The sequence below is a fragment of the Danio aesculapii genome, chromosome 7 (genome assembly GCF_903798145.1).
Source record: "Danio aesculapii chromosome 7, fDanAes4.1, whole genome shotgun sequence".
Lineage (NCBI taxonomy): Eukaryota > Metazoa > Chordata > Actinopteri > Cypriniformes > Danionidae > Danio > Danio aesculapii.
The window spans coordinates 71,889,080-71,909,426 of record NC_079441.1 but is presented as its reverse complement, the minus strand read 5'-3'; the positions used below and the strand labels follow the sequence as shown (position 1 = coordinate 71,909,426).

Genomic DNA, 20,347 nt, shown 5'->3' with positions numbered 1-20,347 from the left:
GACCTGTCTCCAATAGAGAATGTGTGGTGCATTTTAAAGCACAAAATGCGACGATGAAGACGATGAAGGTGGCCCACCTTAAGACTTGTTTGCAAGAAGAATGGGACAAAATTACACCTGAAACACTTCATCATTTGGTGTCTTCGGTGCCTAAACGTCTTCTAAGTGTTGTGAAAAGGAACGGCAACATTACAGTGGTAAATGTTTTCCTGATACAGCTTTTCTGAAATGTGTTGCAAGAGCCAAAATTGGAATATAGGTTTATTTAAAATAATGAGGAACACATTAAATAATGTTTGTTGTATCATCTGCAATGAAAGAAAAGTCAAAGTAAATTTAGAAACACTACTTTCTTGTTTTACTTGCGTTTTCCATACTGTCCAAACCTTTTCCTAATTTGGGGTTGTACATAAATGAAGCATATAATAGACTTGATCAAATACCCGACTGCTCCTCTTTGACGGGGTTGGTGATGGCAGAGCCGGTGAGGGCCGCCAGTGTTGACGAGTGCGAGGCTCGGAAGCGGGACATTCGGCTCAGGAGCAACTCATTCAAACACTTGGATGACTCTCCTTCCTTTCGCAACAGGATCACTCGTTCTTGAACAGGACTGGCCACACACACACCCGACTCACTCTGCAAAACAACAAACAAAGCGAGGGGTCACTGAAGTTAGTCACGTGAAAACTATCAATAGAGCGATTCAAGCCATCTGGTGGAACTGTATTCATTTCGCAAGATACAGTTCTGTGTAATGTGTTAGGCCCCCTGTTACATTTGTTGTTTTAGTGAGGGTATCATGACATTATACATTACTCTTTATTAAAATACAACTAGAAAATGCAGGTTCTAGTTGGATTTTTTGGGGTCTAATTGTTTAAAAGAATTGTTTGAAAGAAAGAGTTGAAAAACGATGAAAGAATGAATGAAAAAAACTGGAGTTTCTGTCTTGGTTTGATCTGCATTTCTGTCAAAGCTGTTGTCAAATTGCCTGAATTTATGAGACGATGAATGCTGAAAAGTACACAATTCATCATGTTATTCCTAGTAGAAAGCACCTAATTTGTAATAGTTTTATTTTTTTGCATGATAATGATCCCAAACACACTGCTAATGTGTGAAAATCCTATTTGGAGAGAAAAACAGCTGAAGAAGCAAAGACAGTCATGAAGTGGCCTCCACAGAGTCCGGACCTAAATATTGTATACATTAGTATAGGCCAGAGGTCACCAAACCTGTTCCTGGAGGGCCGGTGTCCTGCAGATTTTAGCTCCAACCCTAATCAAACACACCTGAACAAGCTAATCAAGGTCTTACTGGGTATATTGAAACATCTAGGCAGGTGTGTTGAGGCGAGTTGGAGCAAAACCCTGCAGGGACACCGGCCCTCCAGGACCGAGATTGGTGACCCCTGGTATAGGCAATATTATAGGCAGTATGGGATTCATCTGGAGAGAAAAAGTAAGATAGAACATGCTCAATCTAAGGAAGAACTCTCAGAAATGCTGAAAGATGCTTGACATAAGAAAAGTTCAAGCTGTTGGTTGGCGCTAAAGAGGTCACGCTAAACAGACTTTTGATGCTAGTCCTTTGATTCCAAAAGTAATACTGTGTACATACTTCCTGTTTGTATATTAAAGGTATAGTTTACCTAAATGTAATGAGCCTGCACTTGCTCCATCCCTTTTAGATAGATAGATAGATTTGAGCAAAAGTCTTAGCCTCCCAAAGCTGGTGCTGGCCTACGAGTTTTGCAGACAACCAAAAATAATGTACAGTAATGTCAGATTTTTCCAACATCATGCAGCCCTACAACATACTTGTTCTGACCTACCGTTAACTGGAAGACGTCCATGAAGACAGAGTGGCCCTTCTGCGTTTTCTCGTTGATGCTGACCGGAGACCAAACCCAATACAGGTACGTGCCATCAGAACACAGACGCAGCGTGGTCAGGCAGCTGCCCACTGGGAAATGATGAACGGGCATCGCTAACACCTGAGAAACCTTCAACACAGACACAACAGAGGGGTGGGAAGATAGTAATGCATGAGTTACGAGGGGTGTGAGATATCTATCCTCTACTATAATAGCGTAATGTTGTGTAAGCTGATACTAGCAAGAACTGCTAAAAACTACATTTTTATTCTGTTTGAAATATTTCCCGAGTGCTGTGTAACGGAGATTTTTTTAGTCAGTAGTCATTTCTGTGTGGAGCTTGCATGTTCTCCCCGTGTTGGCGTGGGTTTCCTCCGGGTGCTCCTGTTTCCCCCACAGACCAAACACATGCGCTACAGGAGAATTGATTAAACTAAATTGGCCGTAGTGTATGAGTGTGTGTGTGAATGAGAGTGTATGGGTGTTTTCCAGTACTGGGTTGCAGCTGGAAGGGCATCCACTGCGAAAAACATATTCCAGAATAGTTGACGGTTCATTCCGCCATAACACTTTCATAACACTTTCTCCGAAAAATACAATAGGAAATAATGTGTACATCTTCCTGACAATAACATATCTTGAAATTTTGTGTTTGACCAATCAGAATCAAGCATTCCAGAGAGCCAAGTATTAATACAGGATGACACTTGTGGTGCATTTTTAAATTGCAACATGACAGATGATCATCTGATATGAAGAGGTTGTACCTGCAGTGTGAACGGGTCGATGACGTGGCACAGCTGATGAGGTTTGGTGTCGAATGATGCAGGACGGTGGAGCAGAAATCCACTGCTGTGAGCCACCCAGCCCGCCTCCATCTCCTCATTACGACAGTACACAAAACCCCTGCGAAGAGACACAAAGGACACAAGTTATAAGTTTTAAGTGCAGTACTGACCTTATTCTTGATGTACGAGCAAGCACAGCCATTGGAATCTTTTTGCTTTTGCTTACGTCTATTTAACAGACTATATTTTAATGACATTATCAATGCTGTAAAAGGAATCTTGTGAAATTCAAGATGGTCAATCTTTTCTCAGAAGTTTATCGGTGGCTGGAGAACACTAGCCGTGCATATAGACCATTAACATTTTTTGGATGAACCAACCCTTTAACTCAGAAGTATGTCAAAATTAGGCCCACACAAAATTTGGATGGATGGATGACAAATTAATGAATTAATGAATGAATGAATGGATATGATGACAAATTAATGAACAATGAATAAATATATAATTATGATGACATATGAATGAATAAATGAATGAATTAATGAATAAATGAATATGACAACAAATAAAGAAATATGATGAAAAATGAATGAATGAATGAACGAATGGATAGATATGACAAATGAATGAATTTATTAATGAATGAATGAATATGATGACACATTAATGAATGAGTGGATAGATATGATAAAGAAATGAATGAACAGGTGAATGAACTGATAAATATAAATAAATGATAAATTTATGAATGAATGGATAGATATGATGACAAATGATTGAATGAATGAAAAGATTTGATGACAAATGAATGAATGGATGGATATGATGACAAATAAATGAATGAAGGGATGAATAGTCATGACGACAAATGCTTAAATGAATAGTTATGAAGATACATGAATGAATGAATGAATAAATGAATGAATGAATGAATAAATGGACGGGTGGATGGATGAACTAATGGACAGACAGATTTGACAAATGTATGACTGAATGAATAAACATAAAGATATTATGACAGATGAATGAATGAACGGGCAGATATGATGACAAATGCATGAATGAATAGATATGATGGCAAATGAATGAATGAATGAATGAATGAATAGAAAGATATTATGACAGATGAATGAATGAACGGACAGATATGATGACAAATGCATGAATGGATAGATATGGTGGCAAAATTAATGAATTTATATATGAAGAAATGAATTAATGAAATGAATGAATGAATGAATGAATAGAAAGATATTATGACAGGTGAATGAATGAACGGACAGATATGAATGGTAAATGCATGAATGGATAGATATGAAGACAAATGAATGAATGAATGAATGAATGAATGAATGAATGAATGAATGGAAATATAATGACAGATGAATGAATGAACGAACAGATATAATGACAAATGCATGAATGGATAAATATGATGGCAAATGAATGAATGAATGCTTAGAAAGATATTATGACAGGTGAATAAATGAACGGACAGATATAAATGGTAAATGCATGAATGGATAGATATGAAAACAAATGAATGAATGAATGAATGAATAGAAATATATAATGAGAGATGAAAGAATGAACGGACAAATATGATGACAAATGCTTGACTGGATAGATATGATGGCAAATGAATGAATGGATATGATGAATGAATGAATGAATGAATGAATGAATGAATAGACATGATGACATATAATGAATGAACAGATGGATATGATGACAAATGGATGGATGGTTGTTCTTAAACTGACAGTGTCACAGCAAACAAAATAGGATTTTTTTTTGTGTGTGTAATATTTCCCAAAAGACATTTCTACATGACGTTCCCCCATAAGAAGAAGTGCATGTTGACAACCTTTAACACACCAATGAAACAAAGTTCACAGTTCACAGTAAAAAGTCACAGAGTCCACACGTCTAACAAACATAGTTGCTCACAGAGCAGAAATGAGAAAGCAGCAGAACAAAGCAGGAGCTGTAGAAAGAGCACAATAGCGGCCTGGAGGTCACTGGCACAAACAGGAGAGCAGGAGGTGAAGAGCTTTATGGGCTTTTATAGTTACCTCAGTGTCCCGTGCTGCCCGGAGCCCAGCTTGCTCAAACCCTTCCCAAATGAGCTCGTGGTGTAGAGATAGAATCCATCTGTGGCCAGGCTGCGGCCCAGATCTGTATCTGAAACAGGGAAACACACAGGGAGAAGTCCTGGTGAAATAGTACATTTTACTCAAATTCTTTTTGTTTTCAGCTTGAATGATTTTGGGTTTGATTTTTGATTGCTTGCGTTAATAAATCCCACATAATGCTGAATACGTTATTTTGGTCCCACTTTATATTATATTAAGTGGCCTTAACTAATATATACTTACACAGAAATTAATAATACGTTACAATGTACTTATGGTGTAAATACATGTATTTACTGTGTACTTATGCTTGATTAAATACCTGTATGTAATTACATTTGTAATTAACTTCTGTAATTACATTTGTAAATACACTGTTGACCATCCCTCACACCTTAACCAACCCTTAAACCCAGAGGCGGATTTAGGCATGGGCAATATGGGCGATCACCCAGCGAGGCATCTTGCTGGGGGGCGGCACGGGAAGACGGTGACGGTGAGAAAACAAACGAGCCCCAATAAAAGCTTTGAGATACCTTTCACTTTGTATATTGATTTAGATTGGTAATCCCAAAATAAAGACCTTAGGGGTCATTCACATTTAGCGTCTTTTGCAGGCGCAAGCTTGTTACTCTCTATGTGCAACCGAAACAACGTTGGTGAAATCAAACTGACGCATGCATGCAGAAAACGATTCCTGTGCACCTCATGCGCTGCGCTGCTCTGCTCTGCTCCCGGTGTGAAGCCCGGTTGTTTACAGTCACGCCGATAAAATACGCGTGTCTATGTGCTGTGAAACCGGAGTTACTGGTGTAACTTATATGCAGAGGTGTTGGCACGCAGAGAGTTTTGCAAGTCGACAAAACTAAAGTTTATATGATGATGATCTTATTTTGACTAAGAAAAGCAGGATATTGAGTCAGGGAGGTAAGACTTTCTCGGCCATTTTTATTTTGTATTCTATAGAATTTTCATTAATATTCATGCAAAAGATTTCTTAAGGGATTTTTGCAAATCACTCAAGTTGTGTGTTTCTTTGCATTGTTTTCCAGTCACATTTAGGATTGATTTTTGTTATTTATTCAGAATAATAATTGTATATCATAATAATATTGGGCGGTATATTGGTCAGTATTGGGTTGCGGCTGGAGGGGCATCCGTATGGGATAGTTCGCCCAGGCTGCCATTTAAACTAGAACCGCCACTGCTTAAACCTACTCATACCGCAAAACCTGTCCATAACCCTACCCCTATCCCAACTCAAGAGCACCACAAGTGTCCTCAAATACATTATGAACACATTAAGTACATTGTATTTATTTTTTGATGCAAGTACAGAGTAATTAAGGACACTTAATATGAAGTGGTGTTTTTGACGAGGCACATCAAAACTAAAAAACTGAGCATGACGCTTTTACGCCTGGTGTTTTGCGCGTTGGTGTGCATGATCACATTAGCACCCTTTGTTTAGTCATGAGGTGTCCAGCTGGGACTCGAACTAGTGACCTTCTTGCTGTGAAGCGACAGTGCTAACCACCGAGCCACCGTGCCACCCCAGTTATATTAATAATTTATGCAATGTTTGCACAATATTTGTACACCTGGGGAATTGAACTCAGGTCGCCGTGAGCACAGGAGTGCATGTGTCGACGCACTAACCGCTACACCACTGGCACCGATGACAATAAATATTGTATTGTATATGGTAAAAAAAAGTCTTTAAACAGGGTACCCGCGGGATCCTCCAAATGAAATTCAAGGCTTTTTAAGACCTTTTTAATACCATTTCAAATGAAATTCAATGCCAACTTCGTACCCTTTCCAACAGAAGTATGAGGGGAAAAATGTCAAATCTGTATAAATTTTGAACCCTAGAAAATAATTATGTACAAGTAGGCTATATCTTTTATTTCAATAATCAGTTATATTTAATACATACGCAACAGCGTGGTCGTACACCCAGTAGTGAATATGAAGGTCCAAATGAAGGTCAAACATGACCACAAACCCGTTGACCTTATTGGTCAGTCAGTTCTTTAGTTATAAAAGGAGCCAATCCGAATTTGGTAATATATGCAGTCTTGTTGCCTCCACACGAGAATGTAGCTGCAAGCTCTGAGTCAGGAAACATAGTTTTGAAAACCTCTGTAATGTTCTCGTTCAATGTGTAAAAGTAGTGCTCAGAGAATGTTTTAAGGACCCACATCCACTCTGCCTGCAGAGTTGGTGTTGAGCCACAGTAAGATAGGATGCTCCTTGGCTGTGGTGGCAATGCTTCTAATGTAGAAATTTCTTCATTACTGATAGTCAATGCGGTTTTAGTTCTCCGGTGCACAGAACTGCACAATAGGTGGTTGGCACTGACGAGCAGTACTACACGTGGTGTGTTTGGCAACCCTCATATGGGAGTCCAGGGCCGTAACACCCATCGTCGCGAGCTTAAAAGATTTGCGGCACCAACAGCAGTAGGTGTCGCGGTCATTTCCTGGCACAGGCTTGACCCAAACGTAATTCGGATTCCTTGGCCACAGCGGATTAAACCGACACTTTCCCATTTTAGCCGACAAACTAGGCTAGTGACTATCTTGTTCTTTATCTCACTTGCCTAGTAACCATAGTAACGAGTGCGCACGCTTTCGCGCTTTCTGCTATTACGTGGAGCGTGAGGTGCACTCAATGTTCCGCTGCATGAATTTTAATTCGCTTACATTAGTAACAGCTCATTTTGTTACGATATGAACTTAATCCTAGGAAAGGCAAAAATTTATTGAATAAAATAAGACCTTTGTAACGAAATTCAAGACTATTAAGGCCTTAATTTATCAAATTTAAGACTTTTTCAATGCTTTTAAGACCCCGCGGGTACTCTGTTAAAATTTAAAGTACTTTAAAATATTGGTCCATTAGCTAATGTATTTAATAACATGAACTACATATGGAGAATGTTGTGCAGCATTTAATAATCGTAGTTTAACTTTTACTAATGCATTATTAAAACTCCAAGTTGTGCTTGTTAACACTAGTTATATCACTAAAAAACACTGTAATAAATGTAATATTCATTGTTTGTTAATGCTAGTACATACATGAACTAATGGACCATTTTAAACTGTTACCTTGTCTCATATCATATTATATTCTAACTGCATTAAATACAAAACCAATGTTAAGTGCAGTTTCAGACATTTTCAGTCCTCATACGCTCACCTTTACTGTCGGCTCCAGCGGCGCTGCTCTCTGGTGTGGGCAGCATGTCCTCAAAGCCCCACGACACGATGTGTTTCCCCCCGAGCAGACATGAGGGCGAACCTGGACCTCCTTCAAGAAGCAGCAGTCTGCAGGACGGTGAAGAAAAACTCTTTTACTCAAAAGATTCAATCCTGATGATCCTACATGCATGTCAGAGAATTGATTGATGTTTGAGGAGTCAACAAAGCATTGCTGGTGTGTGTTCTACACAGTTTAACAATAAATTAGTTTCATAATTGCTCATTTTAATTCCATATCAGTATCCAAGTCTATCTTCATGACAAATATGGCTGTGCGATACATATACATTTGCCTGAATTATCAGCCCCCGTGTATATTTTTCCTCTGATTTCTGTTTTTTTTTCTAATCATAATAGTTTTAATAACTCATTTCTAATAACTTATTTCGTTTATCTTTGTACATAATATTTAACTAGATATTTACTAGTATTCAGCTTAAAGTGACATTTAAAGGCTTAACTAGGGTAAAGTTAGGGTAATTAGGCAAGTCATTGTATAACAGTGGTTTGTTTTTGACAGGGGGCTAATAATATTGACCATAAAATGCTTTTAAAAAAATTAAAAACTGGCTTTATTTTAGTCGAAATAAAACAAATTAGCCTTTCTCCAGAAGAAAAAACATTGTAGGAAATACTGTGAAAATGTCCTTGCTCTGGTAAACATCATTTGGAAAATAATTGAAAAAGAATTCACAGAAGGGCAAATAGTTTTAACTTCAACTGTATATGGTTCATGGTTTCCACTACATTAATTCTTCCGTGGTGGGGCGCCACAGCAAAATTCATCCCGCCACGGCTACATTACAGCTTGTTATTCAAAACATTTTATTTCTTTTAATAGTGGGTGATACTCGCACCAAAACATATTAAAGGGTACATGAATTACAACAGAGCGAACTTTTCTGTAACCGCAGTAGTGCTGTGCGTCATTAACCCTTTAAGGTGACGTGCGGACTGACTGACTGACAGGTGCATGATGCGAGAGGCCAGCAAGCACGACGTATAGCCGTTTCACTTTACTTCAGGACGCATTAATATCGCTCTGTAGGTCTATTGGAGACATTCATAAATATTCCTAGCAAATCTAATAAATGTTGGAGACAACATTCATCAGCGTTTATTTGAGAGTGCACAAGAAGATCTGCGCACTCTTGAAGCGGCTTATATTTGAGGGGGCGTGCCAGAAGTTTTGTGCACGAGCAGAGGAAATCGGAACGCAACCAAAGAGATCCGCATGCTGTAGGTTATCACATAAATGCGATCTCGACTTCTAATACTGCGCTCACGACATTTGTCATTGAAATAACGCCACAGGTAGTTGGTAGATCTGTGTAAAAAAAAAGACCTGCCGCCAGACCTGGAAAAAATCCTAGAGGAAACACTGTGGTTTATATAAAAAGTCGCTCACTTCATTATGTTCCAAGTAATGCTCCAATGGGACCAATGTTTATTTCATAGTGTCAAAAAATATATTGTTTCCGGTCATACTTTTTCATCATATGGATGAGTTCAATCTTACACTCCACCATGGGGATGCAGAAAGAAACATGAATAACTGAATGGAGAGAAACTTACAAAAAAAGTGCAATGTTTACATTTGTCATTTTATTTCGGGATATTTTATTACTCCTGTAATCAAGTATTTTATATTTCATTAAAATGTATGTCATATCTAATTTAACCAATCAAACATTGGAAGTGAACTGAAACCCTAAATAAAGTGAGAAAAATACTATTTCAATCATTATGGCTTTTTTCTCTTTATATGTGTTCAGCTGCTTTGACACAATCGACATGGTAAAAAGCGCTATAGAAATAAAGTTGAATTGAACTGAATGTCTTCAAACAGTCCCATCTCACCGATAGAGAACATCAGCCACAGGAAGCTGACCCAGGTCTGTCTGTTTCTGCAGCAGGTGGACCGTGTGGATGAAGGTTTTGAGGGAGCCCCTGAAAACAAACGCAGTGGAATTTAGCGATTAAAAACCTTCAAAAGACAAATCCTGCAGTAAAACATTTTAGTACAAGGTGTAAGTGCAGTTAGTGTCTGACATCTTGAGTGACTGGATCGATAGATTAGTTAACAGAGGCCAAAACACATTGGGAGTACCATTCCCAGATGATTATTCACAGTACATTACTATTTTAGACCTTAATTAGATTCTTTTAATATGTCTAAAAACACTGTATCAAACCGTACAATACTGTACAGCAGGGGTCTCAAACTGCTGGCCCTCCTCCTCCCTTCAGCCCGCAACTGACGTCAAAAATATAAAGCGATTCGGCCCGTTATTTTTGAACCACTATCTATACAAATCTGATATGCACTATGGACGACTGATTCAAAACAAAATATTTATAAAGGCTTCAGAGTGCTTCGAAAGCAGCCAATACTAGACAATGCAGGACATGCTATTTTTAAAGGGTCGTGAAACACCAAAACACATGTTTTGAGCAGTTGACAGTCATTTATGTGTCCCCACGCTGCTATAAACAGTATTGGGACACATATATTCCACTAACAAGTGAAAATTGGTTGTTTTTGCGTTATTGGTGATTATTATTGATTTGAAATGAATTTTCACGGCGATTAGATCCTTGCGTGTATTCCCGTGTGGAGAGTGGACATCTGTACCTGCGAGTGCATCGTGATGCCTCTGAGCGTGCAGCATTAATTCATGAGAAAGACTCTGTTTAAACCAATAAGCGCCCTCTATTGTGAATGAGGTGAAACTTCATTAATATGCATGATAGCTTTGAAGACTGTTTTTACCTGTTTCAGCGTTCAGACGGCAGAGAGACGCCACGTTGTGTTGCCAAAACGAGTGGAAGAAGAAGCATTGTTTGGAGACACGAGTCGTCAGTGTTGTGTTTATAAATATGCTGCAGTGAAGGTTTTGTTTTCATTTCCTCGCTATGAGAGCTCACGCTACAGAAATGCGTTTGTAAGGAACATGTTTTACCCGAGAGCTTTCCGCATCTGGAAATGATGAAATCCAAATTTGCTGCTCGTCTCCTTTTAATAAAGACGCGGCTCCAGTTGGTGTTGATTGTCCTGTCTCTACAGATTTGGTAAGTGAGCCATCAGTGGTCTTTGTTTGTTTATTCAGAGGCAAAATTAGCTCGTATCGTCAGCAGTATTCTTTCAGTTTAAAGACAGACCTTAGTCAAAATGATTGAGTTACTCAGTTTACAGGACGCTAATATCACTACAATATTATAGACTGAAAGATCCGCTGTAAATGCTGCTCTCCGAGTGTAAACATGTAAACACCGCAATCAAACTATTACCGTCGTGTAGGATTTTCGCCACATTTTGTGACAGGATAGTCTATATCCACACAGCTTTCTGACGCTACCTACCGAGTCCGTCTAAGTACAGAGAAATGCAGAGGTTTTTTCTCCCATTCGCCATGCGGTATCAAACATTCCATTAAAACTACAGTCTTCCAGCAGTTCCTTGTATGCAATATCTGGTTTGTCACAAGGGGCATGCATGAAATGTTCCTAAATGAAAATGAAAGTGCCAAACTGCAGTAATGATTTGGCAAATAATTTGATTACTAATGTCCATGTAAACACAGTCACTGTCTTTCTCCCCTGCGTCTGTGTGTTGTTTTGCCTCTGTGAAAATCAGCGCATGCCCAAGCGGAAACTTCCATTTTTATGCAAACCCTTCTCTCTTTCCCTCCTCGACACTCCCACCAAAACAGAGCTAGACCCACCCACTTTCCTGACTTTTTCCAAACCAGAGGTGTGAAAACACCCTGCTGAAACAGGGGGGGTTTGTGAACCTTTAAATACAGCCAAAACAGGACACCGTAATAATAACAAAGAATCATGATCAGCCCAAAGTTCAAATAAAGCTTGCTGTCCTTCAGTGACAAACAACCATATGCCAAAGAGAAGAACCGAATCTGCAGTATGTCCTCCATTGTTGTTTACAGGATTGTTCACATAAATGTCTTAAGCGTTTTTAAAGTGCGGTGTTTGCCACTTCCACTTGTTGATTGTCTACATTTGCAATAATGAACCACCCAAAGACGCGATATGAGACAGGCTATTTGGATTTCTTCTTCAAGCAAGAATGGTGCCTAATGCAAATTTGTCATACAAAACTAATCAACATGACCTTTACCAAATCATACAATACTGTACCATACCACTCAGTGGAAACTAGGCATTACATTTTGCTCAGCTTTAATTACAATAAAAGAATGAACATCCGATATTCAGCACTCACCTTGCGCATGCCAGAGCCACTAGCGCCGCGGCTGCGTTCTGTCTCTGGTGTTGGGTGAGCAGTGGCCTCATTGGTGCCGAACCCTCAGTCTCCTCCAACCAGGAGCACAGCAACCTCTCCAGGCCATTAAGACAGTCGGCGGGTTCCTTCCCCAGGCTGAGCGGCTGGCAGTCCCGTAAACACGTGAGCAACACCTCTGCCGTGACGCCGCACAGCGCAGGGTCGTGCCGAGTTTGCGACTGCAGCAGCGGGAAGACCAACAGCAGGCCGACGCGGGAGGTGAACGGTGCCTGCTCTGAGCCGCTGGCCATGGGAGGGTGGTGTGGATGGTGGTGGTGTTGGGGTTGCAGTAAACCCTGTCGTTTGAGTAGGGCCAGCGTCTCCTCGTCGGACCCTCCGCCGCTGGTTGACACAACCCCATCATGATCTTGCTGCTCCTCCAGGGCCAGCTGACGCTGTGCCCCCCACAGGCCACGCAGTGCATTCAGACGATACTCCAACAGGCGTGCATAAGCGTTGCTCTGGTTTCCGCAGACGGCTCGGAGACGCTCGGCTAGCTCCACTGGGTTCTTGGTCTCAAACGTCAAGATCTGCAAATAAAAAAAATTAAAAATTCTCTGCAACATCTTATAGATCTGGACTTTGAGTTCAAAATATGTAATGATCACTTCCTACAATGCACATAGTTTTGTTGTTGATTGGTTTTGTCACTGATTTACAGATGAAGCAGCCCTCCTGAATTATTAGCCCCCTGTATATTTTTCCCCAATTTATTTTTAATGGAAAGAAATCATTTCTAAACATAAAAGTTTCAATGACTCATTTCTAATAACGGATTTCTGATGACAGTACATAATGTTTTACTAAGTGAAGTTTATTTATAAAGTAATTTCGAGAGGAGCATGTGCTTATGACTGACCACAGCTGGACCCGCATTATCTAACACAGTGTTTCCCAACCCTGTTCCTGAAGGCACACCAACAGTACACAACCTCTCCCTAATCAAACACACCTGAATCAACTTATAACATCAGAAGAGACTCCAACACCTGAAGTGAATGGGTCAGAAAAGGGAGACATCCAAAATATGTACTGTTGGTGTGCCTCCAGGAACAGGGTTGGGAAACACTGATCTAACACCTGATCCTCCAATCAGACAGTTCCTAAGTTACTTTAATTAACCATAGTCTTCATACCACAGTCATCTTCGTCTTGAAGAATCCTCCCTTCCTCCCCCTTTTTTCGTAGATTGGGGGTCACAGCGCCCCAGTGGTTAGCATGTTGCCTCACAGCAAGAACCTCACTGGTTCTAATCCTAACTAGGCCAGTCAACGTTTCTGTGTGCAGCGTTGACATGTTCTCTCGTGGGTTTCCCCCCGTTTCTTTACAATGTCCAAATACATGCATCATAACTAGGACCAGACAGAATCTGTGGAAATTTTTTGCTATTTCTGCTGAGAATTTTGTAAAATCTGTGGCTTATGTGGAATGATTTTAAGTATCATAACTAAAAACTTAATTTATTAAATAAATAATAATACATTTTTAACTTTTACTTTATGTTTACAAAGCAAATCCAATGAGATCCACTAATTTTGGTGAACGAAGCAAGTCTCTGATATAATATATCTACTAAAATACAGAAAATATGACTGCGGCTGGAAGGGCATCCACTGTGTAAAACATGTGCTAGATAAGTTGGTGGTTCATTCCACTGTGGAGACCCCAGATTAATAAAGGGACTAAGCCGAAAAGAAAATGAAAGAATGAAAACATAAGTACACATGCGCACATAGAGGAAAGCATATATTGCAGAAGGAGAAAGTGGATGTACAGAATTTGTGCTAATATTTGTGAGTGTATTCAGATGTACAATCTCTGACATGGACCTGATGTATGTGTAATACTATTTGAGAAAATAAAAAAGATCATTTAAAAAAAAAACTCTGAGCGTGCAAACCACCTGGAGGAAATAGTTTTGTCAAAAGGGTAACAGAATAATGGTCCATTAGTTAATGTATTTACTGACATGAATAAAAAAGTTGCAATACATTTATTACAGTATTTATTCACCATCGTTAATGTTAGTATTATTTAAGTTAAATAGCATTAGTTCATAATTAACTCACTGTGCATTAACTAATGTTAACAAGAACAACTTTGGACTTTAATAATGCAGTAGTTAACATTGAACTATGATTAATGCTTTACATGATTATTCATTCTTAGTTGATGTTAGCAAATATACAAGTATTAACTAACGGACCATTACTCTAAAGTTTGGTACAAATCGATACTGAAATTTAAAAAATATCCATTTCCCACTAACTTTTGAGCGCTGTTGAGCACGATCTTAAAGACCACTGATTGGCCGTTGTGTTCACATGCTCAACAGAAATGACTGTGATTGGCAGGTAGATCAGTGGATCCATCAGCAGATATAGGCAGACCAGCTGATTGACGAGACTTTAAAACACTCCAGTGTCCCTGTATCTGTGTTTGCACTCAGCGAACAGTGATGAACTGATGACCTCTACTGCCAATTTTCTGCTGAGCAGGTGAACACAATAGACAATCAGCAGTGTTTATGAATGTGCACTCAAATACTAGCGGGAAATAGAGGATTTTAAAATAGGTAACACTAGTAGGTAATGCTGATTTATACTTTTGCGTCAAGCGCACACGAATGATCCAGCGCAATTTATAACACCTTAACGTACTGCCAGGAGTAATACCTTTTTTGTGTGTGTGACTTCCAAAGTGATGATAGTTCGGTTGTATTATCAGAGTCACCAAGTACCACAGTTTTAGCTAAAATTATGTTTTTAAGTGTTCTGCTGAAGCGTTAGTCCTCCACATATTTGATAGTCTGAGGGGAATAAATTAACAGCCAATTTTCATTTTGGGGTGAATTATCCCTTTATGGTTTCTAAAACCTTAAGCACACGAAACATGCTTAATTTTAAGAGAGATCTCACTGAAAGCAATGAGTCAGATGTTTATACTGTTACTGAATAAAACTCTGACTCACTACCTTCAGTGAAGTGCACTGCAAAATAACATTCATCCCCTTACAAGCACACACAAAAAGCAACCAATTTAGTCCGATTCACAAAAATTACTCTCAATAGGGGCAGAAAAACATCCTAAAAATCGCAACAGCTTTCCAGTAAGTTACATTACCCTCATCTCAAATCTGTTTGTCCACTTTAGATTGTAAGATTCAGTGTAGTGAAAAGTTCATCCTTTTGTGCTTTGACCTTTTCAAAAACTATAGATACAGGGAAATTGTATCAGATAGACAGATAGATAGATAGATAGACAGATAGATAGATAGATTGATAGATAGATAGATAGATAGATAGATAGATAGATAGATAGATAGATAGATAGATAGATAGATAGATAGATAGATAGATAGATAGATAGATAGATAGATAGATAGATAGATACTAACTATCTATCTGTCTATTAGGTAGGTAGGTAGGTAGGTAGGTGTGTGTATGTATGGATGGATGGATGGATGGATGGATGGATGGATGGATGGATGGATAGACAGACAGATGGATAGATAGATAGATAGATAACTTTTTTAATCTTGCAGCATCTTTTTATTCCTATAGTGAACCTTTTAGTCGTATGATGACTAGATTTACTGCAAGCTTTTCTACCTAGATGTTCACTATCAGACAGATATTATGAGAATTTGTGGAAAAAAATCTGACTGTCACCAAGATGTGATCAAAATAAAGACATGCAACAGACTGGAAGTGCACAATGACAGTTGTGTGGCAAATACTGAAACTGCAAGAAGGCAAAAACTGGAGCAAAAACAAGCAGATGGAAGTAAAGGAAAAGGAGGTGGTTTGGAGTTATTTTTCTGATAGAAATGCACTGCATTATTAGTTTTGGCATATTTATATATATAAAAATATATAATAAACAATGCAAACCCTGATTTAACTTACAAATACGAAACATATACACATCTAAATATATATTGCAAAATACACTACTAGAATATATATATATATATATATATATATATATATATATATATATATATATATATATATATATATATATATATATATATACATATATAGTTGAACACATTTCTAAACAAAATAGTTTTAATAAGTCATCTCTAATAACTGATTTCTTTTATCTTTGCCATGATGACAGTAAATAATATTTTACTACATATTTTTTAAGACACTTCTATACAGCTTAGGTGACATTTAAAGGCTTAAATAGGTTAATTATGTTAACTAGGCAGGTTAGGGTAATTAGGCAAGTTACTGTATAACGATAGTTTGATCTGTAGAGAGTCACAAAGAAAATTAGCTTAAAGGGGCTAATTTTGACCTTAAAATGGTTCATAAAAAATTATAAACTGCTTTTATTCTAGCTGAAATAAAACAAATCAGACTTTCTCTGGATGAAAAAATATTATTAGACATACTGCGAAAAAGTCCTTGCTCTGTTAAACATCATTTGGGAACTATTTAAAAAAGAAAAAAATGCAAAGGGGGCCTAATATTTAAATAATGTGGGTCTGTTGTATGAGTATGACCAAAATTGGGGGCTGTGTCATCTAAGACATTGAAAACCCTTGTGGTTAAGTGCACAGTGTATCGTTACATCTAGTGTCTCAAATTACACACCTTCTCCAATATATATGATAAAGACGATGATACACACACACACACACACACACACACACACACACACACACACACACACACACACACACACACTGATATTTCGTTTGATAAGACGAGATGTCCAAATAAATCCGTCAGAGAGAGTAGACCATCCTAGTAGCCTTAGTAAACTCGTTTCTGCGCTCATTTGGGACAGACTAATTCTAATCTCGGAGACTATTTAGGGTGGATATTTTGCGAATTGGGACGAAGAGATAGTGTGTCGCCTAACAACGCCCTTTAGTCGTTTCTAAACGGCTGTAATCGCACTTTAACACGTCAATTCGGTTTTTATGATTTAATAAGTTACTTATAATATAAAATGACATTCTGTGGCAAAGACAAGATCTGTGTTTGAGCATTTAGCCTACTAGTATCAACATCAAATTCTAAAGGAAATCCTTAATATACTACACCAAATTTCGTTATTATAACAGTAGCTGTTGTTAATCATTATTTGTACGTTTATATATTAGATTCGAGTGTATGCTTATAAACGTACTGTAGGTCATTTCCACCTTAAACTGTAACATGAGTCCTACAGACAGGTCAATATCTGCCTGCTGCCACACGCCAGTGAGAGATCCAACTCCTCCTACTAACGTTAGCCTGCCTGTCAATGCTAAGCTAACACGACAAACATTACATCTATCATTAAATATGAATCAAAAATGTGCCATAACAACCTCAGAGCAGATTTAGTAAGCTTCCCAAACATCAACGCAAACCTATTAACCATTAACATCTAACATTAGCGCTATATTTGTCTCAATAACATTTGACACTGCTCATAACGGGCATGTTTACATGAACTAACATTAATAGAATAACAATACAAATGACTTAAAACAATTACATGATACATATCCCTTAAGAAAAACATCAACATGTTAGTGTTATGATTATTACTGTTAGCATGCTAGCATGTTTTGGCCGAACGTTCGAGCCGAGTTTGATAACTTTAAGTGTTAAGCTAATTGAGTTAACATCAAAATGAAACATAGAAGATAATCTACATGATATGTATATATTATATGCACACCTCCTGCTCGGATTCAGCTTGTTCAGACACGCCGATTTCGCTGGGCAGCTCAGCCAGGTCCGTGACCCGAATTAGTCCATCGTGAAGGAAAATAGTCTCTTCCTTCACTGACAGCCACTGGGAAGAATCCACAGCACCTGAGCCCATCTCTTTCTCCTCCGAGGGATAAAGGCAAAGTGGTCAAACATCAAATTGAGAGTGAAATGGGATGTTTTTGAGCTCGAGATCCTCCAGCATCATCAGCGGGGCGCAGATGCTCGACACCCGGGTGGAGGCCTCACAAACGCGGCAGATCGATCCTCCAGCCTCCGGCTCAACGCACACTCACTCTCCGGTGCTGTTTTTTTCCCTTTTTTTTTCGGAAAGGTGGGCGTGACACAGGCGCAAATCTCGCTATTTACAAACTTGACACAGTTGCGCAGGTCTTGAATTGATATTCGCGTGTGACTAATTCGCGATCGCGCTGACTGCGAGGGATTTATCGAGCGATTTATTCAACCTATAAAGCTTCTCCAGCTGTCAGTCAGGCGCCATACTGAACCACTGCAGCACTGGATTTCACAATCAACCATTTATAATTCATTGCTGTTGTTATGTATTGTTATTTTTCCATATAGGTAGGTAATTTGGATGTTTCGGATAGAAGCTTCAATTTTTACAGTAATAACGTTGTAAGTACTACAGTGTTTTAATATGTCTATCATACTGTTTGTATTATAGTATTCACAACTCTTTTATTAATGAATGCTACACCATACTGTAGTATTAACTCTAGTGATACACTGCATTAAATACTACATTCATAATATACATATATATTCATGTGGTTATACTTTAATTTTACTATAGTAAACTGTTGTGTATTGTAGTATACTATAGTGCTTTTTAATATACTATAGTAAAGTGTATTATACTGTATGTTAGTATTCTTTGTTAATTAATGCTACTGTATTATTAACTATAGTAAACTGATAAACTGTAATAAATACTGTAGTATAATTTAGTTTTACTATGGTAAACTTTGGTGTATGCTTTTTTTAAATATACTATAGTAAAGTGTGTTATACTGTTTGTATTATAGCATTTACAACTCTGTTAATGAATGCTACGGTATACTGTATTATTAACTATAGTGAACTGATCAACTGTAATAAATACTGTGGTTATACTTTAGTTTTACTATGTTAAAACTATTTTGCATGATACATCATATTGACATGATAGCATCATGCAGTTGCTGCAGATTTGTCGGCTACACATCGATGATGCGAATCTCCCATTCCACCACATCCCAAAGGTGCTCTATTGGAGATCTGGTGACTGTGGAGGCCATTTGAGTACAGTGAACTCATTGTCATGTTCAAGAAACCAGTCTGAGATGATTCACGCTTTATGACTTGGTGCGTTATCCTGCTAGAAGTAGCCATCAGAAGATCAGTACACTGTGGTCATAAAGAGATGGACATGGTCAGCAACAATACTCAGGTAGGCTGTGGCGTTGACACGATGCTCAATTGGTACTAATGAGCCTAATGTGTGCCAAGAAGATAACCCCCACACCATTACACCACCACCAACAGCCTGAACCGCTGATACAAGGCAGGATGGATCCATGCTTTCATGTTGTTGACGCAAAATTCTGACCCGACTATCCGAATGTGGCAGCAGAAATGGAGACTCATCAGACCAAGCAACGTTTCTCCAATCTTCTATTGTCCAGTTTTGGTGAGCCTGTGTGAATTGTAGCCTCAGTTTCCTGTTCTTAGCTGACAGGAGCGGCACCCGGTGTGGTCTTCTGCTGCTGTAGCCCATCCACCTCAAAGTTGGACGTGTTATGTGTTCAGAGATGCTCTTCTGCAGACCTTGGTTGTAACGAGTGCTCATTTGAGTTACTGTTGCCTTTCAATCAGCTGGAACCAGTCTGGCCATTCTCCTCTGACCTCTGGAATCAACAAGGCATTTGTGCCCACAGAACTGCCACTCACTGGATATTTCCTCTTTGTCAGACCATTTTCTGTAAACCCTAGAGATGGTTGTGCATGAAAATCCCAGTAGATCAGCAGTTTCTGAAATACTCAGACCAGCCCGTCTGGCACCAACAACCATGCCACATTCAAAGTCACTTAAATCCCCTTTTTTCCCCTTTCTGATGCTCAGTTTGAACTGCAGCAGATCGTCTTGACCATGTCTACATGCCTAAATGCATTGAGTTGCTGCCATGTGATTGGCTGATTAGAAATTTGCGTTAGAATGAGCAGTTGGACAGGTGTACCTAATAAAGTGGC

General features: G+C 38.7%; 1 protein-coding gene across 1 annotated transcript in view; it reads right to left on the bottom strand.

Moving 5' to 3' along the window:
- The window catches only part of LOC130232520 (probable E3 ubiquitin-protein ligase HECTD4), a 131,875-nt gene extending 113,280 nt beyond the window's left edge, over positions 1 to 18,595 (bottom strand). The window contains 8 exon segments of the mRNA XM_056462472.1: positions 444 to 636; positions 1,835 to 2,005; positions 2,644 to 2,782; positions 4,743 to 4,851; positions 8,010 to 8,137; positions 9,932 to 10,021; positions 12,315 to 12,904; positions 18,063 to 18,595. Of these exon segments, the coding sequence (XP_056318447.1) occupies positions 444 to 636; positions 1,835 to 2,005; positions 2,644 to 2,782; positions 4,743 to 4,851; positions 8,010 to 8,137; positions 9,932 to 10,021; positions 12,315 to 12,904; positions 18,063 to 18,209 (1,567 nt within the window). The 5' untranslated portion in view covers positions 18,210 to 18,595.
- Between the last annotated feature and the right edge of the window lie 1,752 nt (positions 18,596 to 20,347).